General features: G+C 38.6%; 1 protein-coding gene across 3 annotated transcripts; it reads right to left on the bottom strand.

Moving 5' to 3' along the window:
- Positions 1-375: 375 nt before the first annotated feature.
- On the bottom strand, positions 376-27,127 carry LOC138027593 (general transcription and DNA repair factor IIH helicase subunit XPD-like). Of its 3 annotated transcripts, none has more exons than XM_068875138.1 (27): positions 27,000-27,127; positions 26,800-26,899; positions 20,654-20,731; positions 20,478-20,540; positions 19,059-19,172; positions 18,724-18,840; positions 18,554-18,607; positions 18,335-18,397; positions 13,586-13,709; positions 12,814-12,910; positions 9,453-9,755; positions 9,267-9,385; positions 7,680-7,749; positions 7,374-7,443; positions 6,533-6,634; positions 6,382-6,445; positions 6,202-6,293; positions 5,669-5,698; positions 5,452-5,544; positions 4,943-5,015; positions 4,267-4,337; positions 2,903-2,986; positions 2,738-2,797; positions 2,592-2,639; positions 2,433-2,483; positions 1,987-2,031; positions 376-1,457 (listed from the first exon to the last, which is right to left on the bottom strand). In XM_068875138.1, exons 1-27 carry the CDS (start codon positions 27,002-27,004, stop codon positions 1,368-1,370), a joined length of 2,280 nt encoding a protein of 759 aa, XP_068731239.1. In that variant the 5' UTR covers positions 27,005-27,127; the 3' UTR covers positions 376-1,367. The 3 variants fall into 3 exon arrangements, with proteins under 3 accessions (XP_068731239.1, XP_068731241.1, XP_068731240.1); XM_068875140.1 differs by having other exon boundaries at positions 26,985-27,094; XM_068875139.1 differs by lacking the exon at positions 1,987-2,031.

Below are 27,127 nucleotides of genomic sequence, written 5' to 3' on the forward strand. Positions count from 1 at the left end.
ACAGTTACATCAGGCGAAGGTTATAGGATTTTGGAAGATTTCATAATTTGCGCAAATGACAAAAAATAAAGGAAAGGAACTTTATTTAAGTGTCTAGTCGTTCTACCGCTGGAGCACTAATTGGGGACGCTGTAAACTGAAATTAACAATTAACGCAAATCAAGTCCAATGTTGGTCTTTGAGGAGAGGGGAAACCGGAGTATCCGGAGAAAAACCTCTCGGTGCAGAGTAGAGACCAACAACATATGACGCCGAGTCTAGGAATAGAACCCGAGGAAATGTCTGATACTGCATGTGGGTTGTTAAACGCAGATTGTTTCGAAGTCATCGTGGGTTTACTGCAATTCATGCAAATGGTATACGGACAACAAGACCGGTGGGTAACACAAGGCTTTAATGGATAATTAAGACATTTGTTCCATAGAATTTTCGTGTTTTACTTTAATATAAAACAAATTCAACTTAACAACGTGTGCTCCCACTTTCGAGGAAGTTCTATCTACCTTTTCCAGCCTTTATTTCACAGAACACTGGCACACGATACGTGGTTATCTAACCCTAACCCTAACCTAAAACCAACAAATGCTTTAAAACCGCGACAAAGCAACTGGAGTAACTTTGAGACTTATTTAAAACACGCCTGAGAACAGAAAGTGGTCGATTAAGTCTTTTATATGGCTAGTGTTTCTGGCGGATATAACGCGCGCTCCGATTGGCTAAGAGCAGATAAGCGCGAGGGCATTATTCCCCCGTAATGCCCATGGGCCAATTATGGATTATGCAAATTAGTTTTTTCTTCTTTAAACTGTTCTGTTAGCCATATAATAAACAAATTAATAACCTCGACCGTTCGGTCGTTACAACCAAAATCTCAAACCTCGGCCTAGCTCTATTGACCTCGCTGTCGCTCGGTCAATATGGCAAGGCCTCAGTTTGAGATTTTGCTGTAACGACCTCACTCTCGATTACTAAGTAGATATTAACAACATAAAAGATCCTTTTAAAGGTAATGTTCACTTAACTAAGGGGAGAATATCCGACACCAGTCTTTGCTATTTCACAACCCGTGGTGACCCTCACTTGGGACTACGGATCGAGATCAGGTGCAGAAAAGCTTCGGGCACCGAGGGTACCACAAGGAAATAAATGATAAATATGCACTCCCATTACACTAACTCCTCGTAAATATCGCTCCGTAATGAAAGAGAAACGTGTCCTGATATCAAGACGGATGGAAACTAAGTTTCCTTCAGCATATTCCTGCCTTGGCTTCCTTAGGCACTCATCAGTGCAAAGAAGATGTCGACGATGTATTACACTCCTTGGCCACCAGCTATAATTGAAACAACCTGCACAGTCACAAAATATTAAGCAACAGCCGTCTGTAAAATTCGCTTCTGGAACTCCTCAGATTCCACCTGCTCAACAGTAAGAAGTGACAGGCCAAGCTGATCCTCCTGAAAACAGAATGTTTCAAAAATTTAACCGAATTTCGCAGAAAGCCGGCATTGTCACTAACATAGTTTTAAGTAACGGTCTCAGGAACCGAAAGCAAATAAATATGGAACTTGCGAACTGGCGACAAAGCGCGAGCCGGGTCTTCCGTCTTTTATTCTCATTTCTTTGGTCAACAATCCAAGTTGACTGAACTTGACCATAACATTAGATAATAATATTTTTTTCATATAAAGCAAGAGAAGATGAGAAGAGAGAGAACACGTTCACCTCACCATACATGGGCCTCTTCCAATGATAACTTTTTTCAATCTAAATTTAGTCCGTGGTCATGATGCGCGGCTATTTTAAATCAGATACCTGATTGGTTTATATGATCGGCTGCGTGATCATGGGCACGAAACCAAAAACACTTTCACAACATGGCCCGAAGCTTAAAATAGATTGAAAAAGCTATGATGGGGCATGGGGATGTGTTCTTTCTCAGTATCCTCTCTTTTATAAAGTGAATAATGGTAAGGGAAAGTTGACCTTATCAAAGGGTTGGGCCATTTGCCTCAGGAATCTCTTACTAACCTATGGATCAAAACAAATGATAAACCAGTCTTTAAAAAGTAGAGTTTATATCACAGTCATGTCATCCTTTAAGACCCTGAGGCAAGATAGCAAAACGAAATTTTGTCCTGATCCTTACCTGCTGGTCAGTCCTGGGCCGATTGTCAAGATATTTCAAATAATTTTGATGTCAAAATTTTATGTAACAATATTAAAAAGGACCCTGTCAAGAAACAGAGAAGGATTGTACTCAAATCCACGACATTGTTTAACTAAGAAAACGAGAGTGAATTAGTTATAAAAATCATATCCTGCCGCTATTCAGTCTGCGTATTCTGACGTCTGGGGTTAACACAGTGACAATGTTCGATTTCCGCCGAACTTTACTTGATCTCGACCTTAAGTTCTACAAACATCCTTACCTGGACTGCTTCGTCAATAGAGAGGTTGCAGACCCCTTCCCTTAAGTATTCCTGCAACAGAAAATCCATTATCTTCAGTGCTGGTGACAGACATGGTGTTTGTGCGGATTTTCCTCTCAATACCAATGCGCTTAAGTTGCGAGACACAAAACTTCTCACCTGAATCCACTTTGGTAGTTTACTTCTTTTGTCGACTTTGAAAAACCTCTGCAATGAAAGCAATAATGACTTCGTACATGAAAATGCCATGTCTGCTGTTTTTTGTATGTAGCAAACATAAAGGTAGTGCTTTTCTATGTTAATACCTTGTCAGCAAACACCATGATACCGTAATCTGTTTTCCCGCGGATCGCTCGACCAACACACTAAAATGAATAAGGCCAAGGTAATGCCCATTGAGACCACAGTATTTGTTCGATTTTAAAATAACCGTACACACTGCAATTTTGGAATAAACTATACATCTTTACCTGAGCAGCGTGCCTCATGGCATCAAAAGTAAGGAAGTCGTTTTCTCTGATGTTAAACTGATCTCTGAGGTACTCAAGTCTGGCCTATAAGAACATTTAGTGTTATTTCAGCCACACAGACTTCGCTTCGTCCATAATTAATACGACATTAACTCCTTAACATAATTGAGAGACCAAGATCCTATTGCTCATAATGTTATCGAGAGCGTGAAACTACATTCAGGCATTAACAGATGTAAGGTAATGATTCAGTGAGCAGACATTAACAAACATATTAACAGTGCTGTTCGAACCAGAGAGAAAATAGCCAAAACTTCGCTCTGACGAAGGGCTAACGCTCGAAACGTCAGCTTTTAGAATCTCTGTACGGTGGCCAATTTACATTATCAACTCCGTTGATAAAACCAAATTTTTGCAAGCACAATATTCGTAATTTCGGAGAATCTTCACATTTTCCTGCAGTTTTCCTTTATCCCCACGAGTAATCCATGTAGCGAGTGTAACGAGACGCCTCCTATTGTCAGAAAAACAGAGGCATCACACTGAGGTCCACCGTGTCTAAGCTCTTTCAGATCATCTTACTTCAGAGACTTGATAAGGGGTGGGAGAACACAATCAGGGATAATTAGAGTGGGTTTAGGAACGGTCAATCGTGTACAGATTAGCTATATCCAACGACGTGAATCAGACAAAATTGTACCGAGTTGAATACTATGTACATAAACTTTGTAGACTTAAAATCAGAATTCGATTCTGTCAGAAGAGATTTCCTGAGCAAGTCAGCCAGTCCATGTACCTAGGGTCACGGGTAGCTAGTGAGGGATGTCTGGATCCAGAGATCTTTTAGAGGACTGGCAAGGCAACTGGTGCCCTCAACTCAATGAACAACGCGTACATGTAGAAGACCAAGACCTCAATCAACGCAAAGATCAGGATCTAATGATTGTAACTGTAACAACAACTCTTACATAGCAATGCAAGGTCTGGTGTACTTCCGAGAAACAGACGAAGAAGCTTGAGACTACCCATCAGAACTGTAGCAAGAGGACCCTCCAGACCTGATACTTCCACCATGTTAGCTCCCCAGAAGAGCCTCAAAAACCAGACCTATTGAAGAATTCATCCCATCTAGAAGACTGAGAGGGTTTGGTCACTGTAAAAGGATGGACAATGAGAGGGTGCCAAAGTACTGCCTTGACTCAGAGTCAAAACAGGGAAGAGACATGTTGAGACGAGGACGAACAGACAGGGGCTCAGTGGGCACCCTGAAGGAGATGACTCCTGACAGAGTAAAATGGAGAAAGCTCAGCAAGAAGTCGTTGTTTATAGAAGATACGAGGTTTAATCAAAGGGAATATGTTCACCTTTAAAATCCTACTTTGTGTATAGACATATGGAATACCAAACATAATGACAGCCCTGCCATAGTGATGATCTACAAAAGAAAATCAAAAGAAACACTTTAATTTACATAAAACTAGGGTTTCATATTGAAATTAAAGGGCTCCTCTAAAAAGAAAGGGAAGCAAAACCAATTAATTAATTTGGGCTTCTTGTACTCCAGGGGCTGGTTCCTGAAAGGGATAAACGTGCCTTATTCAGGCACATTTATCCCTGGAATAGAGTTATTACACCTTTCCGAACCCGGTACCAGGGGTATGCAGATAACAGAAGTGTTGAACATTGATTGAAAAGAGTTTAATAGACAGAGTATCAGTAATATTATGGATTGAAGACATAGTTAAAGTTTCCTTTTGTCCTCCCACTGCAATAATATCCTTAGAAGACTAATAATTAGGGACCAAGCTATCTCAACATAACTTTTATCTTGATATACTCCCAAGTGTAAACTAATCTCAAACCATGCGAGGTTGAAGTAAACTGGGTGAACTGGAGTGAATTCTTCTGAAAGCCAGTCCTTCTGATAAAGCAGAATTTGCAACCAAAAATTCAATAAAAAGAGTCCATTGAAACATCAGTAATTAAATAATTATTATAAACTGACTGACTGGTTGACAAATAGCCACTGAATTATATTACCAAAATCAATTCCCTCTGAAACCTTTCCTCTCGCTACTGAAAGTAATATAGCACCTCTTCCATTTTCACAAGCCTGTCCAGAGGATAAAAAAAAACAAAACAGTAAACGACACAGCAACAATGCACACAAAGAAATTAAAGGAATGTTCTACAGCAGATCGACATCTGCTTGTAGTGAAGTAAAGGGGGGGGGGGGGAGGAGGGGGGTGAAGTCTGCTTATAAGCCAAGTGGCCTATTAGGCCAGAGCTTATCCCGGTTTCTGTAGCATGAAGCGACTAGGAGTATTTCTACTCCCCCCTGGATGGGATGCCAGCTCATCGCAGGGTTACCGCCAGCATTAAGTTTGCCGGTACCCATTTATACACCTAGGTGGAGAGAGGCAACGCGAGAGTTAAGTGTCTTGCCCAAGAACACAACGTCCCCAGCCAGGACCTGAAACCGGGCCACTTGCTCCGGAGTCAAGTCCACTAACCATGAGGCCACCGTGCCCCCTTTTGTAGCGAAGTACCTGTTGGTAATTATAAAGAGCTAAACTGGTTTCTGCTGCATCTTGGGTCTCAATGAACAGCAGCTTGTTTCTTTGAATATTGCTAATAATACCCTAATAAAAAGAAAATACAACTCAGTCAGTTACTTACAATGGCCACCACATTAGATTAAGAGTGTTCATGAGGTTGAGCTGTGTGATTATTTACTTCAGTGCAAGTGTTTCAAACAAGAGTTACCTGATCATGCCAAATGGAAACAACTGCCTCCTGCATAAAAACAAATCCAAATTCATAATCTATGGTGGTTAAAAAATTAAGGACTTGTGTTTGTGGAAGTATTTGATTAACCAGAATGGAATCGCAAAATCCAAAATGGTACTGCTGCCTGGCAAATCTACCTTCAATTCATGGCATCAAAAATTTCAAAGACAAAATTTCATTAATACAAATAGACCATATCCACAAAAATACTGAATGCTATGCTATTGTCATTTCATATATGTTATTATACACATATTTTTAATTAAAATAGCCGCATATACTGTATTTGAGAAAAACTCTATCATACTCTTGAGCTAAATGCCTACTTTTTAATAGAATATATTACTGTCCTAGTCATTGTAAGTTCTTATTGCATTGCTTATTGCGACCTAAAAGAGTTAGTCTACCATTTAGAAGCATCAAACAGAGAGATAATAATAGTCTGTCCAGCAGAAAGGCGATAAAGCTGCCTTAATCCTCCACTATGATTGTTGTTGGCTTGTACCCACCATGTACTGGTAACTAGTGAAGAAACAGACTATCCCATCAGGCACCACTCCTGACATTTCTGCCAAGAGGTTTCCATAGTTACGAATAACAGCTGAAATTGAATAGATAATAATGGATTAGCACCCAGACAAGGAAGGCATGAAAAATAATAATCTGGAAAAAATAAGGCAATAACTTACACATGTCATCTCTTGTTTCAAACTTTGTTGTCATTGCAACTTGATCATTTCCTCTACCTACAATCTGTAAATAATTATGAAGGATAAAATGAATAAAATCACATTCCAGCTCACCAAAACAATATTAACTTTTTAAAGAATCAATACCTACCATGGGACAAAGGCAAATTCTGGCAAGGGTCATAGTAAACGTTGCCATGGTGACTGGGCGAAAGTCCAGAATCTTAGGATACATGTCTATTGGTGATAAGGTCTGAGGGTGAAAATAAAGAAATGGAAACCAAAAGGACTCATTTTGTACCATAAAAAAAAAAAAAACTACCCTAATCCTAAACCCTAATCAAAACAGAAAGAGGCAAAAGTTCAATGCATTGATCATGTCTTGCACGACCTGCTACCACAAAAGAGAACGTGACCACTTCGCAACGCGACCATGATTACATTTTACCAAGTGTTTAGTACCCTGAGCATTTTAAGAAATGTTTTATTAACAGATGTCTATTGTCATTGAATTTATGATTGTTATATAGAAATATATATTTTAGTTTTAACCGCTTTACTTTTGTAAGTAATTCATGTTTGTTGAATTTCATTGAATAAAGACCTACTATTAAACACCAGACAAATCTACTTCTCAACTGGGACCTCTTCAGGGACAAATGGGTTAATAGAGAGTTTAGACATGCCACATTTTTTGAGGTGTGGACAGCATCCAGAAGTGAGCTGTTTTCCCTTTTTAACTTGTCTTGTCGCTACCACCTAACCCTAACCTTACATTGCTAAGTATCTTTCCTCCATTAGAAATGATTAGGTCTAAAATCTGGGAGACACTCCTTTCCAGTTACCGTCATGGTTCAAAGATGTCACATGCTTAAACTCTCCATTAAGTAATTTAACCATATCAATTACAGATAGGTACTGTGCATTTCCTGAAATAAATATCAAGTTTAAAATGTCCTAGTTAATTTGATTATTATCAACTAACAACATACCCCTGACGTGATAACAACTGACTGAAATCTATCAAACACAGGTTTTATAGCAATAGAGGCATCCATACAACTAATAAAAGAAAAATATAAAAAAATCACTCTGGATTGCAGTTTTAACATAACTGAAGAGCAGATTTCACGCGAACAAAGTGAAAAAATAGTGTTTTCCAGTGCTACATGGCAAGTGCTTATGCCATAAACAACTTGCTGCAATTATTGATGCAGCCTAAAATGATCTCATGCGATTGTACTAATTTCTGAAACCAACAGAATTGTTTCATAATCAACTGAATAAATTTTACTAACCTGAAATGGAGAATAGGGTTGGGTATAGTTGGTGTTCTGTCATCAAAAGGTTCAATGATAAGAGTGAACCCTAAAAACAAGAAATGAAAATCACAAGTCACAGTTTAAATGACATCTAAAGTCAATCAAGTACTTGTCCTGGGTGAAAAAAAGATAAAAAACTGTACGTAAAGTGACAAATTATAGGTAAGTGTGAGACTACAACTGGCTTATTAGCCCAAAGCTCCTTAAGCAGTCAGCCTACTTCAAAGTACATTGCTCTTGCAGGAATTTTGTAGGGTCGATTAAAGACAAAATGAAATGTGATGCTCCACCTTATCATCCCACTTTGTTTTGTCTTTAATTGGCCCTATAATTCCTGCAAGAGAAATGTGCTTTGAAGTAGGCTGACTGCTTAAGGAGCTTTGGTCTGCCAGCTGTAGACTCAAACTTACTAATGAAAGGTTGTAGCCTCAGAGTTTAACACTACAATTAATTCGCCTTACGTCAAAGGAGTATCAAAGCCTCTTTGCCACTGCCTACAACAAGGTATTTGCTTTGTCTCGAAGTCCGATATGACACTCAGGTCCCGTTTGCTACGACCCAAGGACATGATCGCTCCAGACAAGACGATATAGTCAACAGGCTTCCCTGTGAATGTGGTAAAGTCTATATTGGCAAGACGGGTAGATCTACCCAGGAGACAATAAAGGAACACAAGAGGATAATTATACGAATTGACCATATCCAGACCTCTGACATTTCCCAGCATGCTAATGAGACCGGACACCACCTGCTTTGGAACAAGGTAATGTTTATTGATCAAGACTCACACTGGTACACCAGAAAAGCGAAGAAAGACATCCACACAAAACTTCACCCCAATAACATCAACTGTGATAATGCAATCCAAATTCCTGAAGCATGGATACCAATGATCAAGAAACACGGCAGGAGATTGCTACTTCAACAAACCACCAAGGGAACAATAATTTATTTCAAATCATACCTCTGGGGAAATTACTCCATGAATCAATAAGGATCAAGTCCACCTATCAGCTGACCACCGTGATACATAATGTATAGTGGCACATAACCAGCTGACCTTATCGCCTTAAGAAGACCAGTAGTGAACAGTCAAAATGTCACAATCGACAACCTAAGTGACTATACATCATGAGACAAACAATCACAAATCTTACTATTTAACTTAGGTACTTGTACTCTCTTACTTTTAATACCGTTTTCGCAGCAGAAATTACCTCTGAGAGTAACCTGATGCAACCAACTAAAAGCCTTTTTTTTCTGGAATTGGGGTTTTCATAGGGTGTAGATACTACCAGTAGTTGCATGATTACCCAAATCCAGAAAAAAACTGTTGGCTACATCAGATTACTCTCAGAAATAAAATTATTGTATTACTAATTTATCTTCAGTTGCAGATTAGCCAAATATAGTACCAAATTATGCAGCTGAGTGAGGCATATTGGATTAATCATATGGAATTATCACAGCTTACACATGCTGCTTTAGGTACATGTACTGGTCTGTTGCTGCTGGTAGCTTTCTTACAATAAATTCAACACAGCAATGTTATTACTTTTGTACCTTTGTTGTATGTGCTTACAAGAGTAGCAAAATTTGCAATAAGTGTCAGAGGTCCATAATCTTGAACATCTGGGAGTTCCAATGTATGCAGCAAAGAGCTTAGTCGTTCAGCACAGAACCTGAAAAAAATAAATATGAGTTTGGACTATGAAAATGTTAAAAATCTTACTGATACAAAAGAGGTACCTGAGTGGTTTCCTTTCAATATAGACTTGTTGAAATACATGTTGTAAAAAAGATGGTGGACTCTCTTGTACCACATGCTGTACTCTGAGCCGTGTCTTTAAGTATTCAATAAATCTTCTCATAAAGTTCACAAAATGTTCAGCTTGTCGAATGTTCCCTGGGACAGCCTCCTCCAACAACTCATCTGGAAGCACTGGGTTAGATAACACCATGTCAGTTTCTCGTGCAGCACTTGTTTCTCGTAGACCTTGAACAAGTTTATTGTACTCCTCCCTTAATTTACCAGCATCTCTTTCTTTAATACTAAAATATAAAAATCAAAGAAGAATTAAAATACAGCCACCCTGTCCAAGAATATGTGTATAAAAAAGCACACAATCTGGAGAACAATAATTGGGAATCAATAGGTAGGAATAATTAAAAGAATATGCTGAAATTGCAGTCAGGAATTCGCATAATTACTATAAGAAATTTTGGACACCAACTTTTTTTTTTTGAATGTCAAGCGATGTTCACTAAAAACTTGATAAAGATGTTTCAACTGAAACCTTTGGTCATCCTTGATTTAAATTTGACAGAAAAGGGACTTCAACGGTTCATATGTATGTATGTGCGTGACTACAAGTACACATGATCTCTGCACGAGGCGAGAAGCACTATGCAATTGAAACATAAATGCCAGGGATTTCTATTACGTTCATACCTTGCATTCTGGTCACTCTTTGAATGCCAAGCATCCAGGAAAAGTCTCTTGTCATAGTGAGCTACCTTGTCAACTATAATGGCATGGTCAAAACCCATATTATAGCCAAATTGGTTTGCGTGTCAAGCAACTTTAGAATATTGTTGTCACAAACACGGGACAGCTGTTCTATGTTCACTAAGCCTTGTGGCAAGTGCACTGCGCACCGGTGGCTCTGTGTTGGTTGAGCACTGGGCTGTCACGCAGGAGGTCGTGAGTTCAACTCCGGCCGGACCAACACTCAGGGTCTTTAAATAACTGAGGAGAAAGTGCTGCCTTTGTAATTACATCTGCAAATGGTTAGACTCTCTAGTCTTCTCGGATAAGGACGATAAGCCGGAGGTCCCGTCTCACAACCCTTCAATGTTCATAATCCTGTGGGACATAAAAGAACCCGCACACTTGTCGCAAAGAGTAGGGCATGTAGTTCCTGGTGTTGTGGTCTGTCTTTTGCACTTATGTCCAGGTTTGACCCTAATTAGATGCACGCCCAATTTTGACATCCAACAAAGTGTCCCTTTAAGTCTAAGCATTTGCCACCCATTTTCAACAATAAGGTAAGGGTAAAGGTCAGCGTTATTTTTAGCTTTGGGTAAATGCAGCAGTTAATCTTCACTTAAAGAGCAGCATTTGGGGGACACTTTGTGACATAAATTGTATGTATTCTGAGACACAAGTGATGTTGAAGTTGGCTAGAAGAGCAAGGGGACACTTCGTGACCCTTATTGAAATCCGCATGCATCTAATTAGGGTCAAACCTGGACATATCTCGTCTTCTGTGGTATATCATGGTTGGGAGGGTAAAACGGGCACACTTAATTTGGAGCCTTGCTCTGTTGTGCGACCCCCACCACAGCCTGTTTATCTGTTGAGGTGAAAATAGTTAAATAAATTAATAAATAAATATTCATTTGGCCATAATGTGTGAAGTCACAATTGAAGCAGTGTTTCAGCCTCAAAGTACAGTATTTAAAGTAAACTGCCTAGATTGCGATTTCACATATTATGGCCAAATGGATAGAGCACTTACCACCAGGCTTAGTGAACATAGAAGAGCTGACCGTGTTTGCAATAGCAATTCTAAACTTGCTCAACCCGCAAACCAATTTGGTCATAATATGGATTTTGACTACGCCATGAGTATAGTTGACAAGGCAGCTGACTATCAGAAGAGACTTTTCCTGGAGGCTTGGCATTCAAAGAGAGAGCAGAATGCAGGGAATGAACATATAGAAATACCTGACATTTATGTTCCAATAATGCATAATGTTCCTCACTTCACGCACAGATCACATGTACTTGCCGTAGTCACGCACATAAGCATAAATTATATGAACTGCTGACAAAGCTGTTGCTTTTTTGTCAAATTCAAACTGAGGACCACCGAAGGTTTCCGTTGAAACATCTTTATAAAGTTTTTAGTGAACGTTGTTTGATGTTCAAAAAAGTCAGTGTCCAAAATTTCTTACAGTAATTAGGTTGGAGTAATGCTATAATGGTTTTCATCCAATGTTTAAAGAGCTTCCCAAACATTTTGAGTATCTATTCATTCTGAAGAGCATGCAATTTTCTGTTTACACTACACTCAAGGATACTCTTTACTGTGTTCAGTTATGAAGGACTTTCACACTTGGACATGAAAAATTTTCATCCAGGTTTGAGTGCTCTTGTTTGCACCATCGCTAATATTATTGATGGGTTTTGTTTAAATATTTACATATTGTATTCTTAAAAAATAGCACAAAATACGACGTTCTACATTTTTGTTTTCGTTTTCCCACTCTTAGTAATACGTGCATGGTTGCCATAGAAATGCAATATTATTGGCACTATACAAAGTACAATGTAGGATAAAATTCTAGTGCTATGGTCCAGTCAGAATTATTGACTTATTTTGCTCACAGGCACAGAATGATAGTATGCAGTTAAGCTAACTCTCTGAGATAGGGAAAGAATCTCTTGGTCTCCTTCGGAACTGGTCATCAAATCTCCTGGGGGAAAAAAGACTTTGAACCTTTTAAAAACTTTGCTCCACTGAAGGCTCAAATTGCATCCCCAAGTTAAAAGAATTTTGATTTTTTTAAACTCGTTTAACCGTTTCTTAATGCATTTCTTAGGGTTAGGCCTAGGATTTCTAATTTTTCTCACAAGTGCAGAAAGAGCTCAACGATACTTGTAGACACTCCAAATTCCCAGATAACAACCAAAAAGGCGTGCAATGTAAAATTGGTGAGGCAGACTCTTTAAGCATGTCATCATGTATTTTCAACCACTTTTTTTCTAGTTTCAAGGGTGGTGGTCAACACTGAAGAGCCTAATTCAATTCTGGGATGGATGGTTGACTTGATTTGGGGGGGAGGGGGAGTGGGTTATTGGGCAGGGAGTGGGCGGGTTGATTATTAGGGATGGAAGGGGCTTTGGGGGGTCTGGTTATATAAAAGGTTGGTATCTCTAAATATGGTTAAGACCATAAGATTTTTTTCAGACAACCACCATGCTAGTTTACAACTCAACAGTAATCACTACGGTTACTATACTTTTGGTATTCCAAAATACTGTATCTCTCGTTTCAGCAGCTAAGGTGTGTGATTTGAATTCTACAATTGATGCCATTTTTACCTCTTTATTGTTCTTGCCAATGCATCCACATTGCCATGGCTTCTGTCTAATGTTCTCCTTGATATAGTCACGCTCATAGATTCAATGCATACATTGTCTGTTAAATTATTAATAACAACACATGAATTATGACCTGAGTATTTGCAAAAAAGGATAGTAGTGTCACAAAACCCAATTATTTTTTCTGATCAATGATGTCATGTTAAAGCAATGCCATGAAATAACTGGAAGAAATAACTTGCAACTTGTTATAAGAGCATAAAACACAAACAAAAGTATCATATATTTCAGTATTTTAACACGTGCCAATCATGCATCCAAATTAAAAGTCACCACATGTGGTTTATGAAAGGATCTAAAAGCATCCAATTAAGTCACCACAAGCAGTTCATCACAGGATTTAAAAAGAGGAAGCAAAGCAAGGTGACTTAAGTTCAGTACATATCACTGTAAGGTATGTATTCGAAATCTGTTACATGCACCAGACTGCAAAATTGCATTCCATACTCAATAACAATAAAAGAACCCTTATAGCAAGCAGTATTAGATGAACGGTACAGTTTTACGCCATGCATGTAAGCATGATATCAAAAAAGCTTGAATCAATCCACTACTTCTTTTATCAATCATATTACACATAGCTTCCAAACATTTCTAAGTACAATGTAACTTTTTACCTGATGACTTGCTCTTCACCAAAGTGATAGGCAGCTTAAATGCTAAGTGTCAATCAAAACCTCCATACATAATAATAAACCGGATGAAGTCTCACCTATATTGTGGGCCTCATCAAACACAACTACAGAACTTTTCTCCAGTTCCTTGGAAACAAGGTCAGCTATTTTTGGATCCAACAAGTAATGATAGCTGTATACAACAACATTAGCATGATAGATCTGAAACAAGTTTTAAAGATTTTCATGTAACTTTTGAATTTATTTTCATGCATAGGGTTATAAGTAGTTTTTGTTCTTAGACAACTATCAAGGGTGTTGGACCCACTTTCAAGCCACCTGTAAGGATGGTCTTTTAATTTATATTTATTCAGTGGCAAAGACCCAGCCCTCAAAAGATTTAGTGTAGTCCCGTGGAAGTAAGATAAATTCATGGTTATTTTAAAACTATAACTTACAACCATTTAAAGGCTCTAGAGATATAGGGCAAATAAAGGCAAACCAAGGCTAAGAAAAGAAATAACCTTATTGTGAATTTAAAAAAACCAGTGTCTGGCAAAAGAACTGAAGTGGCACGCTCCATTATAATAATAATAATTTTTATTGTAAACAAAACTTGCTGTCAGAGATTTGACAAAATGAAATGAAATTACCATGACAAAGTGGAGGACATATAATTTTCAAGGACAGAAGGTTACGTTCCTGTGGACCATTGTCATGTGCAAAGCACTGCCACTCCTTTTTCAGGATATCATGATCATTATAGCAGGTTTGGTTAACACGAGACCTCAAGCCCCAAGTAGCAGCAAGTTAAAAACTGCTTAATGTTGCAGTTCCCACTGGTATTTATATTTAACACACACTAAAATAACAAAATGCAAAAGACAATGTTGGGCAGGTGTAAAAAAAGGGGGGAATACTGCTTCATGATCAGTGTAACAGACTACTTCCGTAGCATGACAAAAAAGATGAACTTATCTCCATGACGCATGAGGCAAACCGTGCCGGATCGGACAGGATGTAGGCCAGTAAAAGCCAAAAAAATGATATACTCGCCTAACTCTCCACGGTACTACGAGTTAAACCTTCAGCCATCATTGTGCTATGATGGAAAGAGTGTAGGCGGTAAAAATAGCTCAAGCCTCCTTATCTCCCAAGCACTATGAGCCGACTCCACTGACATGTGCTGGATCGGACAAGAACAAAGGCAGATACAGAGTGTAAAATGGCAGAACATGAAAAACACCGAAGCTTGGGAAAGTTGCTGTGAGACTGAACCGCCACTGATACATGCAAAGCACGTATCCCCCCAAACACGAACAAACCAGTGACTAACTGTGGTAAAGAAACCGCAGCCATACGTGGCGCAGCTCACAGTAAAACCTTGCAAGGCGTGCGTATATAAGGCTGGTAGCAATCCAATGACCATCGGCCTGGAACCTTAATTAACCAGTCCGGCAAGCCCGCTGCACCCACTATAGACACAGCACCAATGCAAAAACTGTACCCCGGTAGGGTAGGCCAGCATGTCGAGTTATATTTAAATTTCTTTCGCTTTTAGGCTTCACACATTTTTATCCGTTGAAGGCAGCAGTTCAGTCTGTCGAAAGCTCATAGTTTTTTCAAAACGTTTTACCAGAGAACGATTTTACTTCTTTCTTAGCATGAATCGTGGTAACGGATCTTCAATATTTTTACGTATCCCTAAGAATGTTAACAATAGCGGATTCAGAGTGATTCTGACGCCACTCACTCAAGACTCCAATGTGACAATAGTTATTAGGAGTAGGCCAGTCAATGTTGTGGTTTAATTTTGTTTTTGGTTCGAATTTTCTATAAACCAGTTCATGTTTTTTCCAAACCAGTTTAAATTTTTTAAACTGTTGTTTTATAATCAACAGTTACTGTCTAAAAAGGGATTTTTCTTTTTTTGGGGGTATAGTTACAAAAACTGGGCTTGGTTTTTTTAGGGGGTCTTAAAAAGAACTAGACATCTTTTCCTGCCTTCTATTCACCTACCCCTCCCTGATCCTCTCCAGTACCTCTATCCTACTCTACCCGTCCTTCACACATCTATATCCCCCTCCTATGCCCACCCCCTTTATCTCCAGAACTTGAACTCCCAACCTCTGGATCTGCTGCCTACTCCTTAATCCACTTGACCATGCAAGCAATTGATGCAAATTCCTCATAATAATTTATAAATGAAGATTTTATTATTCACCCCAGGCCACTCTCAAGTCAAAGTTAGATTTATTCTCAAATGTGCAATACAACACCAGAGCCACATATGGCAGAGTCATGCCATGCAGTTGCAATAATATTGTTTTTTCATTATGAAAAGTATTCCTACTTGTGAAAGACAGAAAAGGGTTTAGCTCTGATGAAGGGCTAACACTCGAAATGTCAGCATTCAAATATCTTTACAGTGGTCAATTTACCAACTTGAAATCAACTCAGTTGATAAACCCTTTTCTTTATTTCACTTCCCCAATGACACAGCACCACAGCTTCTTTACAAACTAAACCCCTTTATCCTACATGTGAAAGAACACTTTACTTCCACCAACCATGAACCTCAATATTCTTAACCCAACAACCAAGACAACAGTTGTTCTAGACTTAACACTGCAAATAAGTGATTACTCCACCTACATGTACTCAATGCATGCCAATCCCTTACCTGGAATGCAGTGTCTGACACTTGCAGACTGCAGACTAAACCTAACTTGCAGTAAAAGCCAACCGTTTTAAAATGGGTGCTTAGACATAAATACTGCTTCTCAGTGCTATTTGAAATGGGTGCTTTATAGACCTAAATACTGTTTATCACTGAGCGCTATTTGTAGGCAGTCTGCAATAATTGTCATACACCTCCTGACATACTAACCATTTCAAATGTGTGTGTAAACCTACCGTAGAGTTCCCATAGTAGCGACCCCTCATTACTTTCGGAATTAGCAGCCTTTGGGGGTCACTACTTTCGGGGTGTCATTACTTTCGGGGAACAAAAATCGTTTGCAAATAAAGCTGGTGCGAGCTTTTTTCCGAAATAAAAATTGAACAACATAAACTTAAAAAAAATTGACTGCTGGTGATCGGTGTGTGCTTTTCACGAAATGGGTGGGTACAGTATGGCAATTGCAAGAGACCTCGCGCTGGCTGAAAGACACCACATTTCACTATACCCATTTCCGGTAGCAGGGACAGTGAAATAAAATTAATATAGATGGTTTACTGGACTACTGCATGGGTGAATCAGCCGATATAGAGGACTCAGAGGAGGAAGCTAAACTGCTTCAATTGTACTGCGTGACGCACCGCTGTGTTTTAGTCTGTACCCCAGCCTTAGAAACTATTTTGATGTCAACATTAATGAGAGAAATTGGTCGCCAGTTTTTAATTAGCCTTTTGTTTTTACCTTTCTTTTCTAATATAATAATAACTGCTTGCTTCTGAGAGTTAAATAACTCTCCATAATTATGTGCATAATTGAAAGAGTTTACTGAATGTTTTCCAAGGATAGGCCAAAAGGCTAAATAAAACTCCACTGTGAGGCCATCGTTGCCAGGAGTTTTATTTTTTTGAAAACTTTTCAACGTATTAAAACATTCACTGACTGACAAACTTTCCTCACATTTCCCTTTCTGTGCTTCGGAAAGTTTGGGTATGGGCACGTTCTTGAGAAAGGAGTCTGCCAAGGATTCACTACCTCCAGAGGAATTTGCCTGGTAAAGATTTGAGTAGAAACCTTTAAGTTCATCCATAATTATTTTTGGATTCGTTGTCAGAGACTTATCCTCTCTAAAAATTTTTCGAATTGTACTTTTTTTTAACCCTAGAGCTCTCCAGATTTAAAAAATATTTGTTACTTTTCTCCCCTTGCTCGTACCACCTAGCCCTCGAACGTATAATTATGGCCCCTTGTGCTAAATACTCATACTGAAGATCATACTCAGTCTTCAGAATCTCAAGTTTGTTAACATTTTCTAGTGACGGGTCCTGATCGCATTGTACCTGAACATTTTTCAATTTTTATTCTAAGTCTGCCATTTTGGCCTTTCTTTCCCTTGCTTTGAATTTGCTATCAGAAATTGTATCTTGTCGAATCTTGTACTTAATAAGGTCCCAAAACAACCTAGGGTCGTCAATATCTTTAAATTCATCAACCCAAAGGTCATATCTACTATTAATTAAAATTACATAGTCCTTATCATCTTATAACCTTGCGTTAAATTTCCAAAAGGAGGGTCCGCGTATTTCTTCTTAGGACAAATGGTGGCATAAGGCTTCCCCTTGTTGCAAATTAAAGTGCCTTATCGTGAACAATTTGTGACACTGCACGAACATATTATTGTACCTTAAAATTTTGACTATTGATTGACAAATTAAAGGTACCTATATAGTATACACTTTTTAAAAAAATTGGTCTTGCTATTTTCAGGGGCAGGGGGTGGCTCCTTTCGGGAGGTTGCTACTTTCGGGGGGTCGCCATTTTCAGGATTTACTAGCAGCCACAAAAAATTGACGTTAATTTCGGGGGGTTTAGGGTTAGCTTAACCTAATTTTTAAAATGCAGGCAGTGTCCCTAACCTGTCATGGAAGCTTTAACCATTTAATTAATTAAAGTAAGAGCTCAACCCTAATAACTGTATGACCTACTCTTTATGGATAGTGTGTGGGTTGGTAAACATCCTTTTTAGGGTATTGATTAATCTCCACCAAAACAATTGAGCAGTTTGTCACTTCTTCTAGCTCAAGTGTTGCATGTTATTGAAAACTGCTGTTACAGTATAAATTTTGTTTAATAGTAAGTGGAAAGTTTATAGGCCTGGGCAAGTACTTACTGCATGCCTTGCGAGAAAATATGGACACCAACCCTTCTTGCCACCCACTGTCTTGAGATCATCCTTTAAAGGGAAAAGAGTTAGAAATGAAAAACAACATTTCATCATAAATTATTATAATAACCATTTCTAGTGCAATAAACCACTCATAGCAAATGAATGGTTATTAAATTTAAGCTTTGTATCCAGCCTACTGTCAACAGATGTGATTTCTCTCACCAAGTTATATACCCCTGGGATGAGTTTCTCCTCCTTGCCATGAGCATCAAAAGACTGTTTAAAAGAGAAGAACAGTACAGCACCTGACATAAAATAATTACTCAATCAAAAAGCAAGAGTCAAATTTATTCTAATGCAGAGACTAAAGAAATGAATAAAGATCATCTCACCTCATACAGTGCACAAACAGGAACAGAATGATCTTCTTTGTGCTTTACACGAACATAGGATGCCGTCAAACCTAAACACTTCCCATCCACTTTCTTGCCCTCTCTTTCTGCACTTACCTATTAAGTACATAATTTATGTTACCATGATGATATGAGACATTTTGACTGTACCCATAGAACAAACCTTAAGCACATCACAACATCTTGTCAACTTATAATTATGAAGCTTTCTTTAGAAATGTGATATAATCAGCAGAAAATGTGGAAGAATGTTTCATTATTTCACTGATGTTATCTGATTGCAAACAAAGTGACCATGCAGTGATAGCTTATACCTCAGGGTGAATGCAGAGATTTTTCCTTGAGCTCAGTCCTAAACCCATGAGCTTGGGTTTCTGTCCCGTTTCTCTTTCATAATACTCCAAAAGCACTTTCAACTCCTCCAGGACCTGCAGACCATGAATAAATTACAGCAAACAGCAAAATCAACATGATAATCATGTTGTCTTTCTTACTATTGCTAGAGAGTGCAAGTTGTAAATAGCTCAGTGTTAAAAAGCTATTTTTATCAAAATTTAAAGAAATCTGTAGCAGGCTTTTCTTAGGGGTTTTATTTTGCTGGACATGCACAATGGTGACAACTTAAACTGGAATAAACATATTGAACAATGCATGGTGAAAAATGCCAGCAAACATCTGCACACAATAAGACTCCTTAAAAATTCTAGAGCCTAGATAAGATTTATTCCATGCTTGTTGTAAACATGTAGGTCAGTATTGGAATATGTATCTCCTGTGTGGGTTTCCCTGACTGACTATTCATCAGTTGTTGTATTAATAGTCACTGTCTATAGAGTTGGTACAGAAGAAAGCTCTCCATATTGTCTTACCCCAGCTTAAGGGGGGGTGGCTCTTAACTACCAAACCATTACTATGGACCCCTTCAAATAGTGATTTCTCAAATTCCTTTAACTCTACAGTTATCCTTTGTTGCCAACTGTGTTCTATTTACATTTCTTCATTTGGTTCGACTCATTGCCTAAAAACTCAGCGAGTTACCCTGTAACCATGTTTTTCACAAATATTTAACGCAACAGTATGAGAACATTCTAACACAAAATCTGTAGCATCGATTTTACAAGAAATAATTTCTCAAAAAAATGATGATGTCAGGATGCCCTCCTGTGATACACTTTTCAAAATATCAGTTCCATTTGTGACCATATATCACTGTAATCTAGTTTCCAATACAAGAGTGATAAAAGAAACATGAAATCAAGTAAAGCTATGATCCTCGCAGTTATGGACATAATTTTAGCAGTTGCATAGAGAAGCCTGAAAAACTCAGGACTTCAATGGGGTTTGAACCTGTGACCTTGCGATACTGGTGAGATGCTCTAACCAAACGAGCTACATGTATGAAGCCACTGACCTTGAGAGCTGGTCATTCCTCATTTCCTCATGGGAAAATTAGAACCCACAAATGACCAGCTCCCAACATCAGTGGCTTCATAGCTCAGTTGGTTAGAGTGTCGCACCGGTATTGCGAGGTCACAGGTTCAAAGCTTGTTGAAGACCTGAATTTTTCAGGCTTCTCTCCGCGATTGTTAAAATTGCATCCATAATTGTGAGGATCATAGCCTTACTTAATTTCATATCCGCAGTTTAGTCAAATTCTCATTTAATATAACACTTCATTCATTAATTAAAAAGAAACATGACTATAATAATACTTGACAAAAGTACCACTTTACCTTTTCTAGCTCTGGCACAGTACGGGAGCAATAAATGAGTTTTGACAGCTCAAGAGGTTTGGTCTGATTGAAAGAATTAATAACAAATAATATTATTACAAACTATAATTATGTTGCTCTATGAATTCACCAAAAAGTTTGGTGCCATTTGGATACAACTCAATGAAGGAATTTACCAAAATGTAAGCAACTATCAAGGACAGCAATGATATTGTTTTGCCAGTTCCAGACGGCATCTCCAGAAGACAGTGACCCTAAAGACATCAAAGGCACATAAATGGTGAATATAAAAACACAAGCCCCTATTTAAGCATGCTGTTGACAAAAAAAGAACTAGCATCCATTCTATCTACAGATATGAGTAAGGCCTTTGATTCTCTATGTCATAATCTTGTCATAAAAAACTCAAGACATATCAGTTCACTAGTCTGTCAATCACTAGATCTAATTCGATAACAAATTTATCTACAAAATTTAATCATCCATCCTACCTCACTTAACATTATTGCCACTTAGTGTGCCACTTAGTGCCAACTTAGTGTTATATCTGGTCAATCATGTACAAGTTTATCAAGAGCTGGAATACAGAACAGCTTACGGAACCGAACCTGAACAGAAAAACAAAACTACACTTTCTGAGCCCTACTACGCAAGCGCACCGAACCTAGGAACCCGGATATAACACTTAGTGTGGCAAAACTGCAGATCTTCTGACAGCAGAAAAATAGAGCAGATTCAAGAAAGTATGCTTAAAGAGGTATTCAGCTCCCATTCATAAACATATGAAAACCTTCTGGCTCTGAAGCACGGCTACCTGCACTGCAAAATCAAAGACTTCAGGATATCGCCACATTAATGTATAAAGTAAAGAATGGCCTTGCACTGAATATTATTAATGAACTATTTATTAAAAACTCTAGATATTCACTAAGAAACAGTGACTTCCATATCCCTACTTTTAACACTAGTGACTATGGAAAACACTCGATAAGATGCCAAGGGCCTTATATATGGTCCAAACTAGGTAATAAATTGAAGGACTCCTTGACGTCATAACGTCATGTGCACATTAAGAATTGGCAGCAGCACGCCTACAAGGCGCTCTGCACAGAATACTGATTTTCTATCTTTCATGTATTCTATTATGTGGTCTGATGCCTTCAAAAAGATCTAGTGAGCTTATTTCCATCGCAAGCTCAATAACTCTGTCTAAAGGTCATGTTGGAATGGTGTTAGGGTTAGGGTTAGGGTTAATGTATAAAGTAAAAAATTAGGGTTAGGTTTAGTCCATAAAACATCTAGCGGTAAGCAGTACTGCAATCTAACCCTTAGTTCATGCCACACAAAAGCTAGTCAAGTAACACTTTCTAGTCTGCCATTATGTTCCACTAAAGCCTTTCAACTCACTCAGTGCTTCCTACTGGCTGCCCTGATTTAATAGCTGGTAATGTATCTCCTAATCCTGGCTGGGTCTGCCCACACTGACAGGAAACAAGAGCTGGCTATGTGAACTGTCTTGTCATCAATGCTCGGAGCATAAAGAGCCTTGGAGTCCATAAAACATCTAGCGGTACACAGTTCTGCAATCTGCATAAATTTCATGAGCTTGTTTACTCTGAAAACACGGATTTGGCTTGGGTCAAAGACAGCTGGCTAAATAAAGATATTGAAGACAAGGAAATTCTACCAACTGGTTATACCATCTATCGGAGGAACAGAGAGTCTCGTGCTGGTGGGGTTTTGTTAGCAGTTAAATAGGACTTGTTTATTACATCATGAGAAGTCGCAAATACATGTTCCGACTTGAAAGTCATCTCAGTCGAACTGATTACCGCTTCGAACCACAAATTGTTACCGGTACTTTGTTGTGCTTACAGCCCATGGGAACCAGACAGAAAATGGATGGACTCCTTCTATATTTATTTATTGAAGATAGTTTCGGGTTACGATAACCTACTAGTATGCGGAGACCTAAACTTTCGTAAAATCCTTTGGGAGACGCCAGAGCTAACTGCTAATGAACTTAGGTTCATGGAAATGTTACCAGGTGATTATTTCTTGATGCAAGTTAGCACCATTCCAACTAGAGGCAAGCACATGCTCAATCTTGTCATCACGAGTTCTCACCCCTAAACAAAGCGGCATACAAACCGATCATGGAACAATAGTTTTTCAGTACAAAACATCAATAAAAGCGGCTCCACGATTGGTCAGGGAGGTTTTTGATTACAGGAGAGGGGATTTTGAAGGTTTGCTATCTGCACTGGAGGCTATAAACCTATCTGGTGTGCTAAATCCCAACACTTTTGTGAATACCAACTGGATGTGATGGAAAGACACATTTATGGCTGCAGTTGCAGATTTTGTGCCTAGAAGGAAGATCAAAGGTAAAAATTCAAAAAGGGAAGACAAAGTGCAAGGAGAAAACTATCGACCAATATCTCTATTATCAATAGTATCCAAAGTGTTGGAGAGATGCATTCTAGTCCACGTCCGGGACCACCTAAAGGGACTTATAAGCCATGTTTACATTTATTCGACAGTGTTTTGTCTTTCAAGGTCCTCGGTGTCACTCTCAACAATCAGCTCAAGTAGAATGATAACATGGTTACCATGGTAAAGAAAGCCTCCAAGCGACTGTATATTCTGTGCATACTTCGCTGTTGTGGGGTTCCTCTGGCTGATCTGCAGTTGATCTACTTCTCCCTCGTCAGGAGTACCCTGGAATATGCTTGCGCAGTCTGGCACACCTGTCGGCCAATTTACCTTTCGCGGAAAATCAAAATGGTACAGAAAAGAGCTTTGCGCATTATTCACTCAGAAATGCATTATGAGGATGCCCTGCTCACTTTACAATGTAGTCGCCTCAATGACCGAAGATCCAGCCTCTGCCTAAAAACTCTAAAGAAGATCGAAGAACCAGTCTCTCGCCTCCACCATTTGTTCCCAGTGTCACGCAGGAGCTCACACGGTTGGGATCTCCACAACTCTAACACAAGATGAGCTTTATTCCAGCTATATGTTACGGTCAACGCTGAATTTCCCTAAGTTAGTAGTTTTTACTATCCCTGTTATATTAGTTGCGGGGTAATAATCAATTTTAGGATTTTTGTAATTAGAACTTTACTTACCAGAAAGTTTGATTTATTTCCTATTTTAAAGTTTTTTGCTTGTATTTACATGGTTTATTTTATATTGTAATTTACCTATGGGTGCAAGAATATGTCTTCAATAAACGTATTATTTATTTATTTTATTTATTTATGTACAAAACGATTTTACTACGGGACAATCAAGTGTTACCGCTGTTTGAAGTATTGGAATGCATTGGCTCCCAACTAGACTCAGGGAAGCAGACAGATGTGATCTACCTGGATATGTCAAAAGGCATTTTTCTGAGGGTGTCATTGACATAGCGCTGCATTGCCAAAGCCATGTTGATGTAAGATATAAACATTTTCTGCTGAAGACAATGTTTAAATGTGCATTTAAACTTTCCTCAAATTAGCAGCTTTTCCATCAATGTGAATGTCTAAAAACTGTTTTTGCTTGCCTTCACTATCCTAAAACTCTCGTAGAGAATACCACGAGACATTTTATTGAAATGAAAGTCACTGGGGATATATGTACCACACAACAAGTATTCGGGAAAACTTAATGCTCCTATCAGAATTGTCTTACTGTTCAAGAAACAGAAATCAGCAAAAGTGGTAACACACCAACTGGGTGATCTCAGCCGAAAGATTGATATTGTTGTCCAGCCCGTTCATTCAAGTCAAGTCGGAAAATCAAAGGACAATTCAAACCCAAAGAACACAAACCTCCAATTATTAATCAACAAAACATTATTTATTACAGTAACTATAGTGTGGTCTGTGTGATGCAGACTATGTTGGCTTTCATGGGTCGACACCAACATCAACGTGTGGAGGAGCATAAGCAATAAACAATCGGCAATCATGTTTACGAGGAGAATGGAAAGGATCTGGAGACCATTGAAAGAAGTTTCAAGATTTTAAAGCAATGTCAGAGTAAACTAGACTGTCTGATATTTGAAATGCTTTTTGTTTGCGAACTCAAACCAAAACTGAACAGAGTGATTCAATCTCTCCAAAAGTACTTACCTAAATAATTCACTTTTATCGTCTCTTTCACTCTTTTATTGTAATGTTTCCATGTAAATATTTTAGAGTTTTAGGTCAATACCTCATTAGTATTTTTTACAGTTGATTATATATGCACAAAATATGCTAAATTTTACCTTTCCACTTGAAAATGACCGTTACAAAATGGACACAACTTGAGTTTACAAGACGTGTTTCGATCGATCATCTTCACTTACAAGTGTTCATTACAGTGCGAATTTCAATTTGTGTCAATGTCACAATTTGAACTTACGTTAATACATGGCCGTTAATATTTTAAACTACCGGTAAATAATACAATGGCAATGTATTAACATAAGTTCAAATTGTAACATTGACACAAATTCAAATTCGCACTGTAACGAACATTTGCAACTGAAGATGATCGATGATCGATCGAAACATGTCTTGTAAACTCAAAGTTGATGTGTATTCTTTATGAATAATAGTTTGTCTGCTTTTATCCAGGCCTGTTGTTTTTTAACGTTAGCTTTTATAGTAAATCCATTTCTAAACATTTGTTCATTCAAATGATACATTTATGTGAAATATGCCAAACTTTTTCTTTGTTTACAACACTACATAGATCATTTAAATCCAAATATGAAACAATTCCCCTCCTGAACAATTATTAACCCCCATTTTCTGGGCGATTATCCACCAGGCCCCAGTTGTTCAAACAATGGATAGCGCTATCCACCGGATAAATCACTAAGGTGGCGAATGGGAAAATGCGAGACTTGCTGAGATGCCGAGATCCTAGTTGAAAATCCGAGCCCGAGACTCCTTGGTAAAAAGTTTTGAGATTCAAAAAGGGTAAAAACAAACCATGCAAAAAACAAGACTTCGAGACTTATCAAAAGCCCTTTCGAGATTTCGAGATCCAGCTAAAATTTTCTCTGTCCTTGTGTGGGCCCATTTCCATTAGTAGGACCAATGCTCTCGTGGTTCATATGGGGTAGAAAACCTAAGCACTTCCAGGGCCGTAGGCAGTATGAGGCAAACCGAGGCACTTGCCTCAGTCATTTTTTCGTGATTTTTTAAAATAAAGCATGATTCCAGTGTTGTCTTTAAAATGTACTCATCATAAACACCTAAAATACCTACGAAGAGAATTTAACCATGGACATTGCCTCAGTCATAATTTTTTTCTGGCTACGGCCCTGACTTCACGTTACATCCTAATCATTCAACCCTAATCTAACCCTAAGCCTAGTATTTGGCTCACTTTAAACCTCAATTTTCTGAATCTGAGGCTACGTTTACACAGGTCCGAACATATTTTGGCATGGACAAATTTTGTACCTGGACCGCCTGTTTACATGGAACCGTGCAAATTCTGTTACAGATCGCAATGGTGTTTTCATAGGTTTGTGCAAATTTAGAGACCAGCTGCAGGATTTGAATGGATTTTTAAAAATCTCTGCTGTGATTGGTTAAGCTTATGCTTTTAGCCAATCACGTTGTAGTGAGATGCAGTACGCAGCAAATCAAACATGGCTTTCTGGTCTGAGACTTTTTCCACAACCAGTTGTTTTGTGAGCTGTACATGCTTACCAAAAAATTTAATCAAATGTGTACGTTGCCTTGATTGATGAAAATCGGAGACAATGGCCATTTGTAGCAACGTGTACTGCAGCAGCCCAGCTAATCCGGCCAAAAAACCAATGCATGCAACTGCATGCGTGTCCTCATATCTGTATCGTGCTTTTGTTAATTTGTTTTGTGTCAAATTTGATTTTGAACAGAGCGAAATGTAACTTTACAAAAGTAACAAATTGCGACCTTGCAACATTTTTGCTTGGCAAGAAGAAAACGTAAGTAGATTCCATGCCTTAACCCGCTCTAATCTTGCAAAACCTTGCACGGTTCGGGTGTTTTCGAGTCCGTACGCATATTGGAACCGTGCTTGCTTTTTTCAGGTCAGAAACTTGCACACTTAGCCGTTCACGAATTCGTCCGGTTCCACCGGCCCCGTGTGAACGTAAGGTGGAACTGTGCAAGTTTTTGTCCGTGCAAAAATTTGTCCGGACCCGTGTAAACGGGGTCTGGGCCTCACAGAACAGACATGTACATGACTCGCAAGGCTCGCTGGCTTGTGGACTAAGACAGCCAAATTTCACAGTATGGAAAGTACATAGTTAACTGTGGTCACACAATAATCTCAACAGTCGTACCTTGGCATCCAAAGTTCGTTTTAATTCCATCATGTAAGAGTACTGTTCAGGATAAATGTAGTCGTAGGGAAAATATACCAGAAGGCCATCGATATTTAGCCTATCAAATTGGGAAGCAAGAAGAGAACTCGTTGATCACAATTCAAATAACAAATGTATGTAAAAAAGGGATTTACTTAATGTACATTTAACGGATTTACTTCATTCTGGTTCTGCGGGGATTGAACCAATTCTCTCAAAGTGCACACAACTCACGTGGATCCACCATCTCTGGGATGTTAATTTCGGCTATTATAGCGCATGCTCCAAGATAATATACCCGCTGTGC

The sequence above is a fragment of the Montipora capricornis genome, chromosome 12, assembly GCF_036669925.1.
Source record: "Montipora capricornis isolate CH-2021 chromosome 12, ASM3666992v2, whole genome shotgun sequence".
In the NCBI taxonomy this organism is placed as follows: Eukaryota; Metazoa; Cnidaria; class Anthozoa; order Scleractinia; family Acroporidae; genus Montipora; species Montipora capricornis.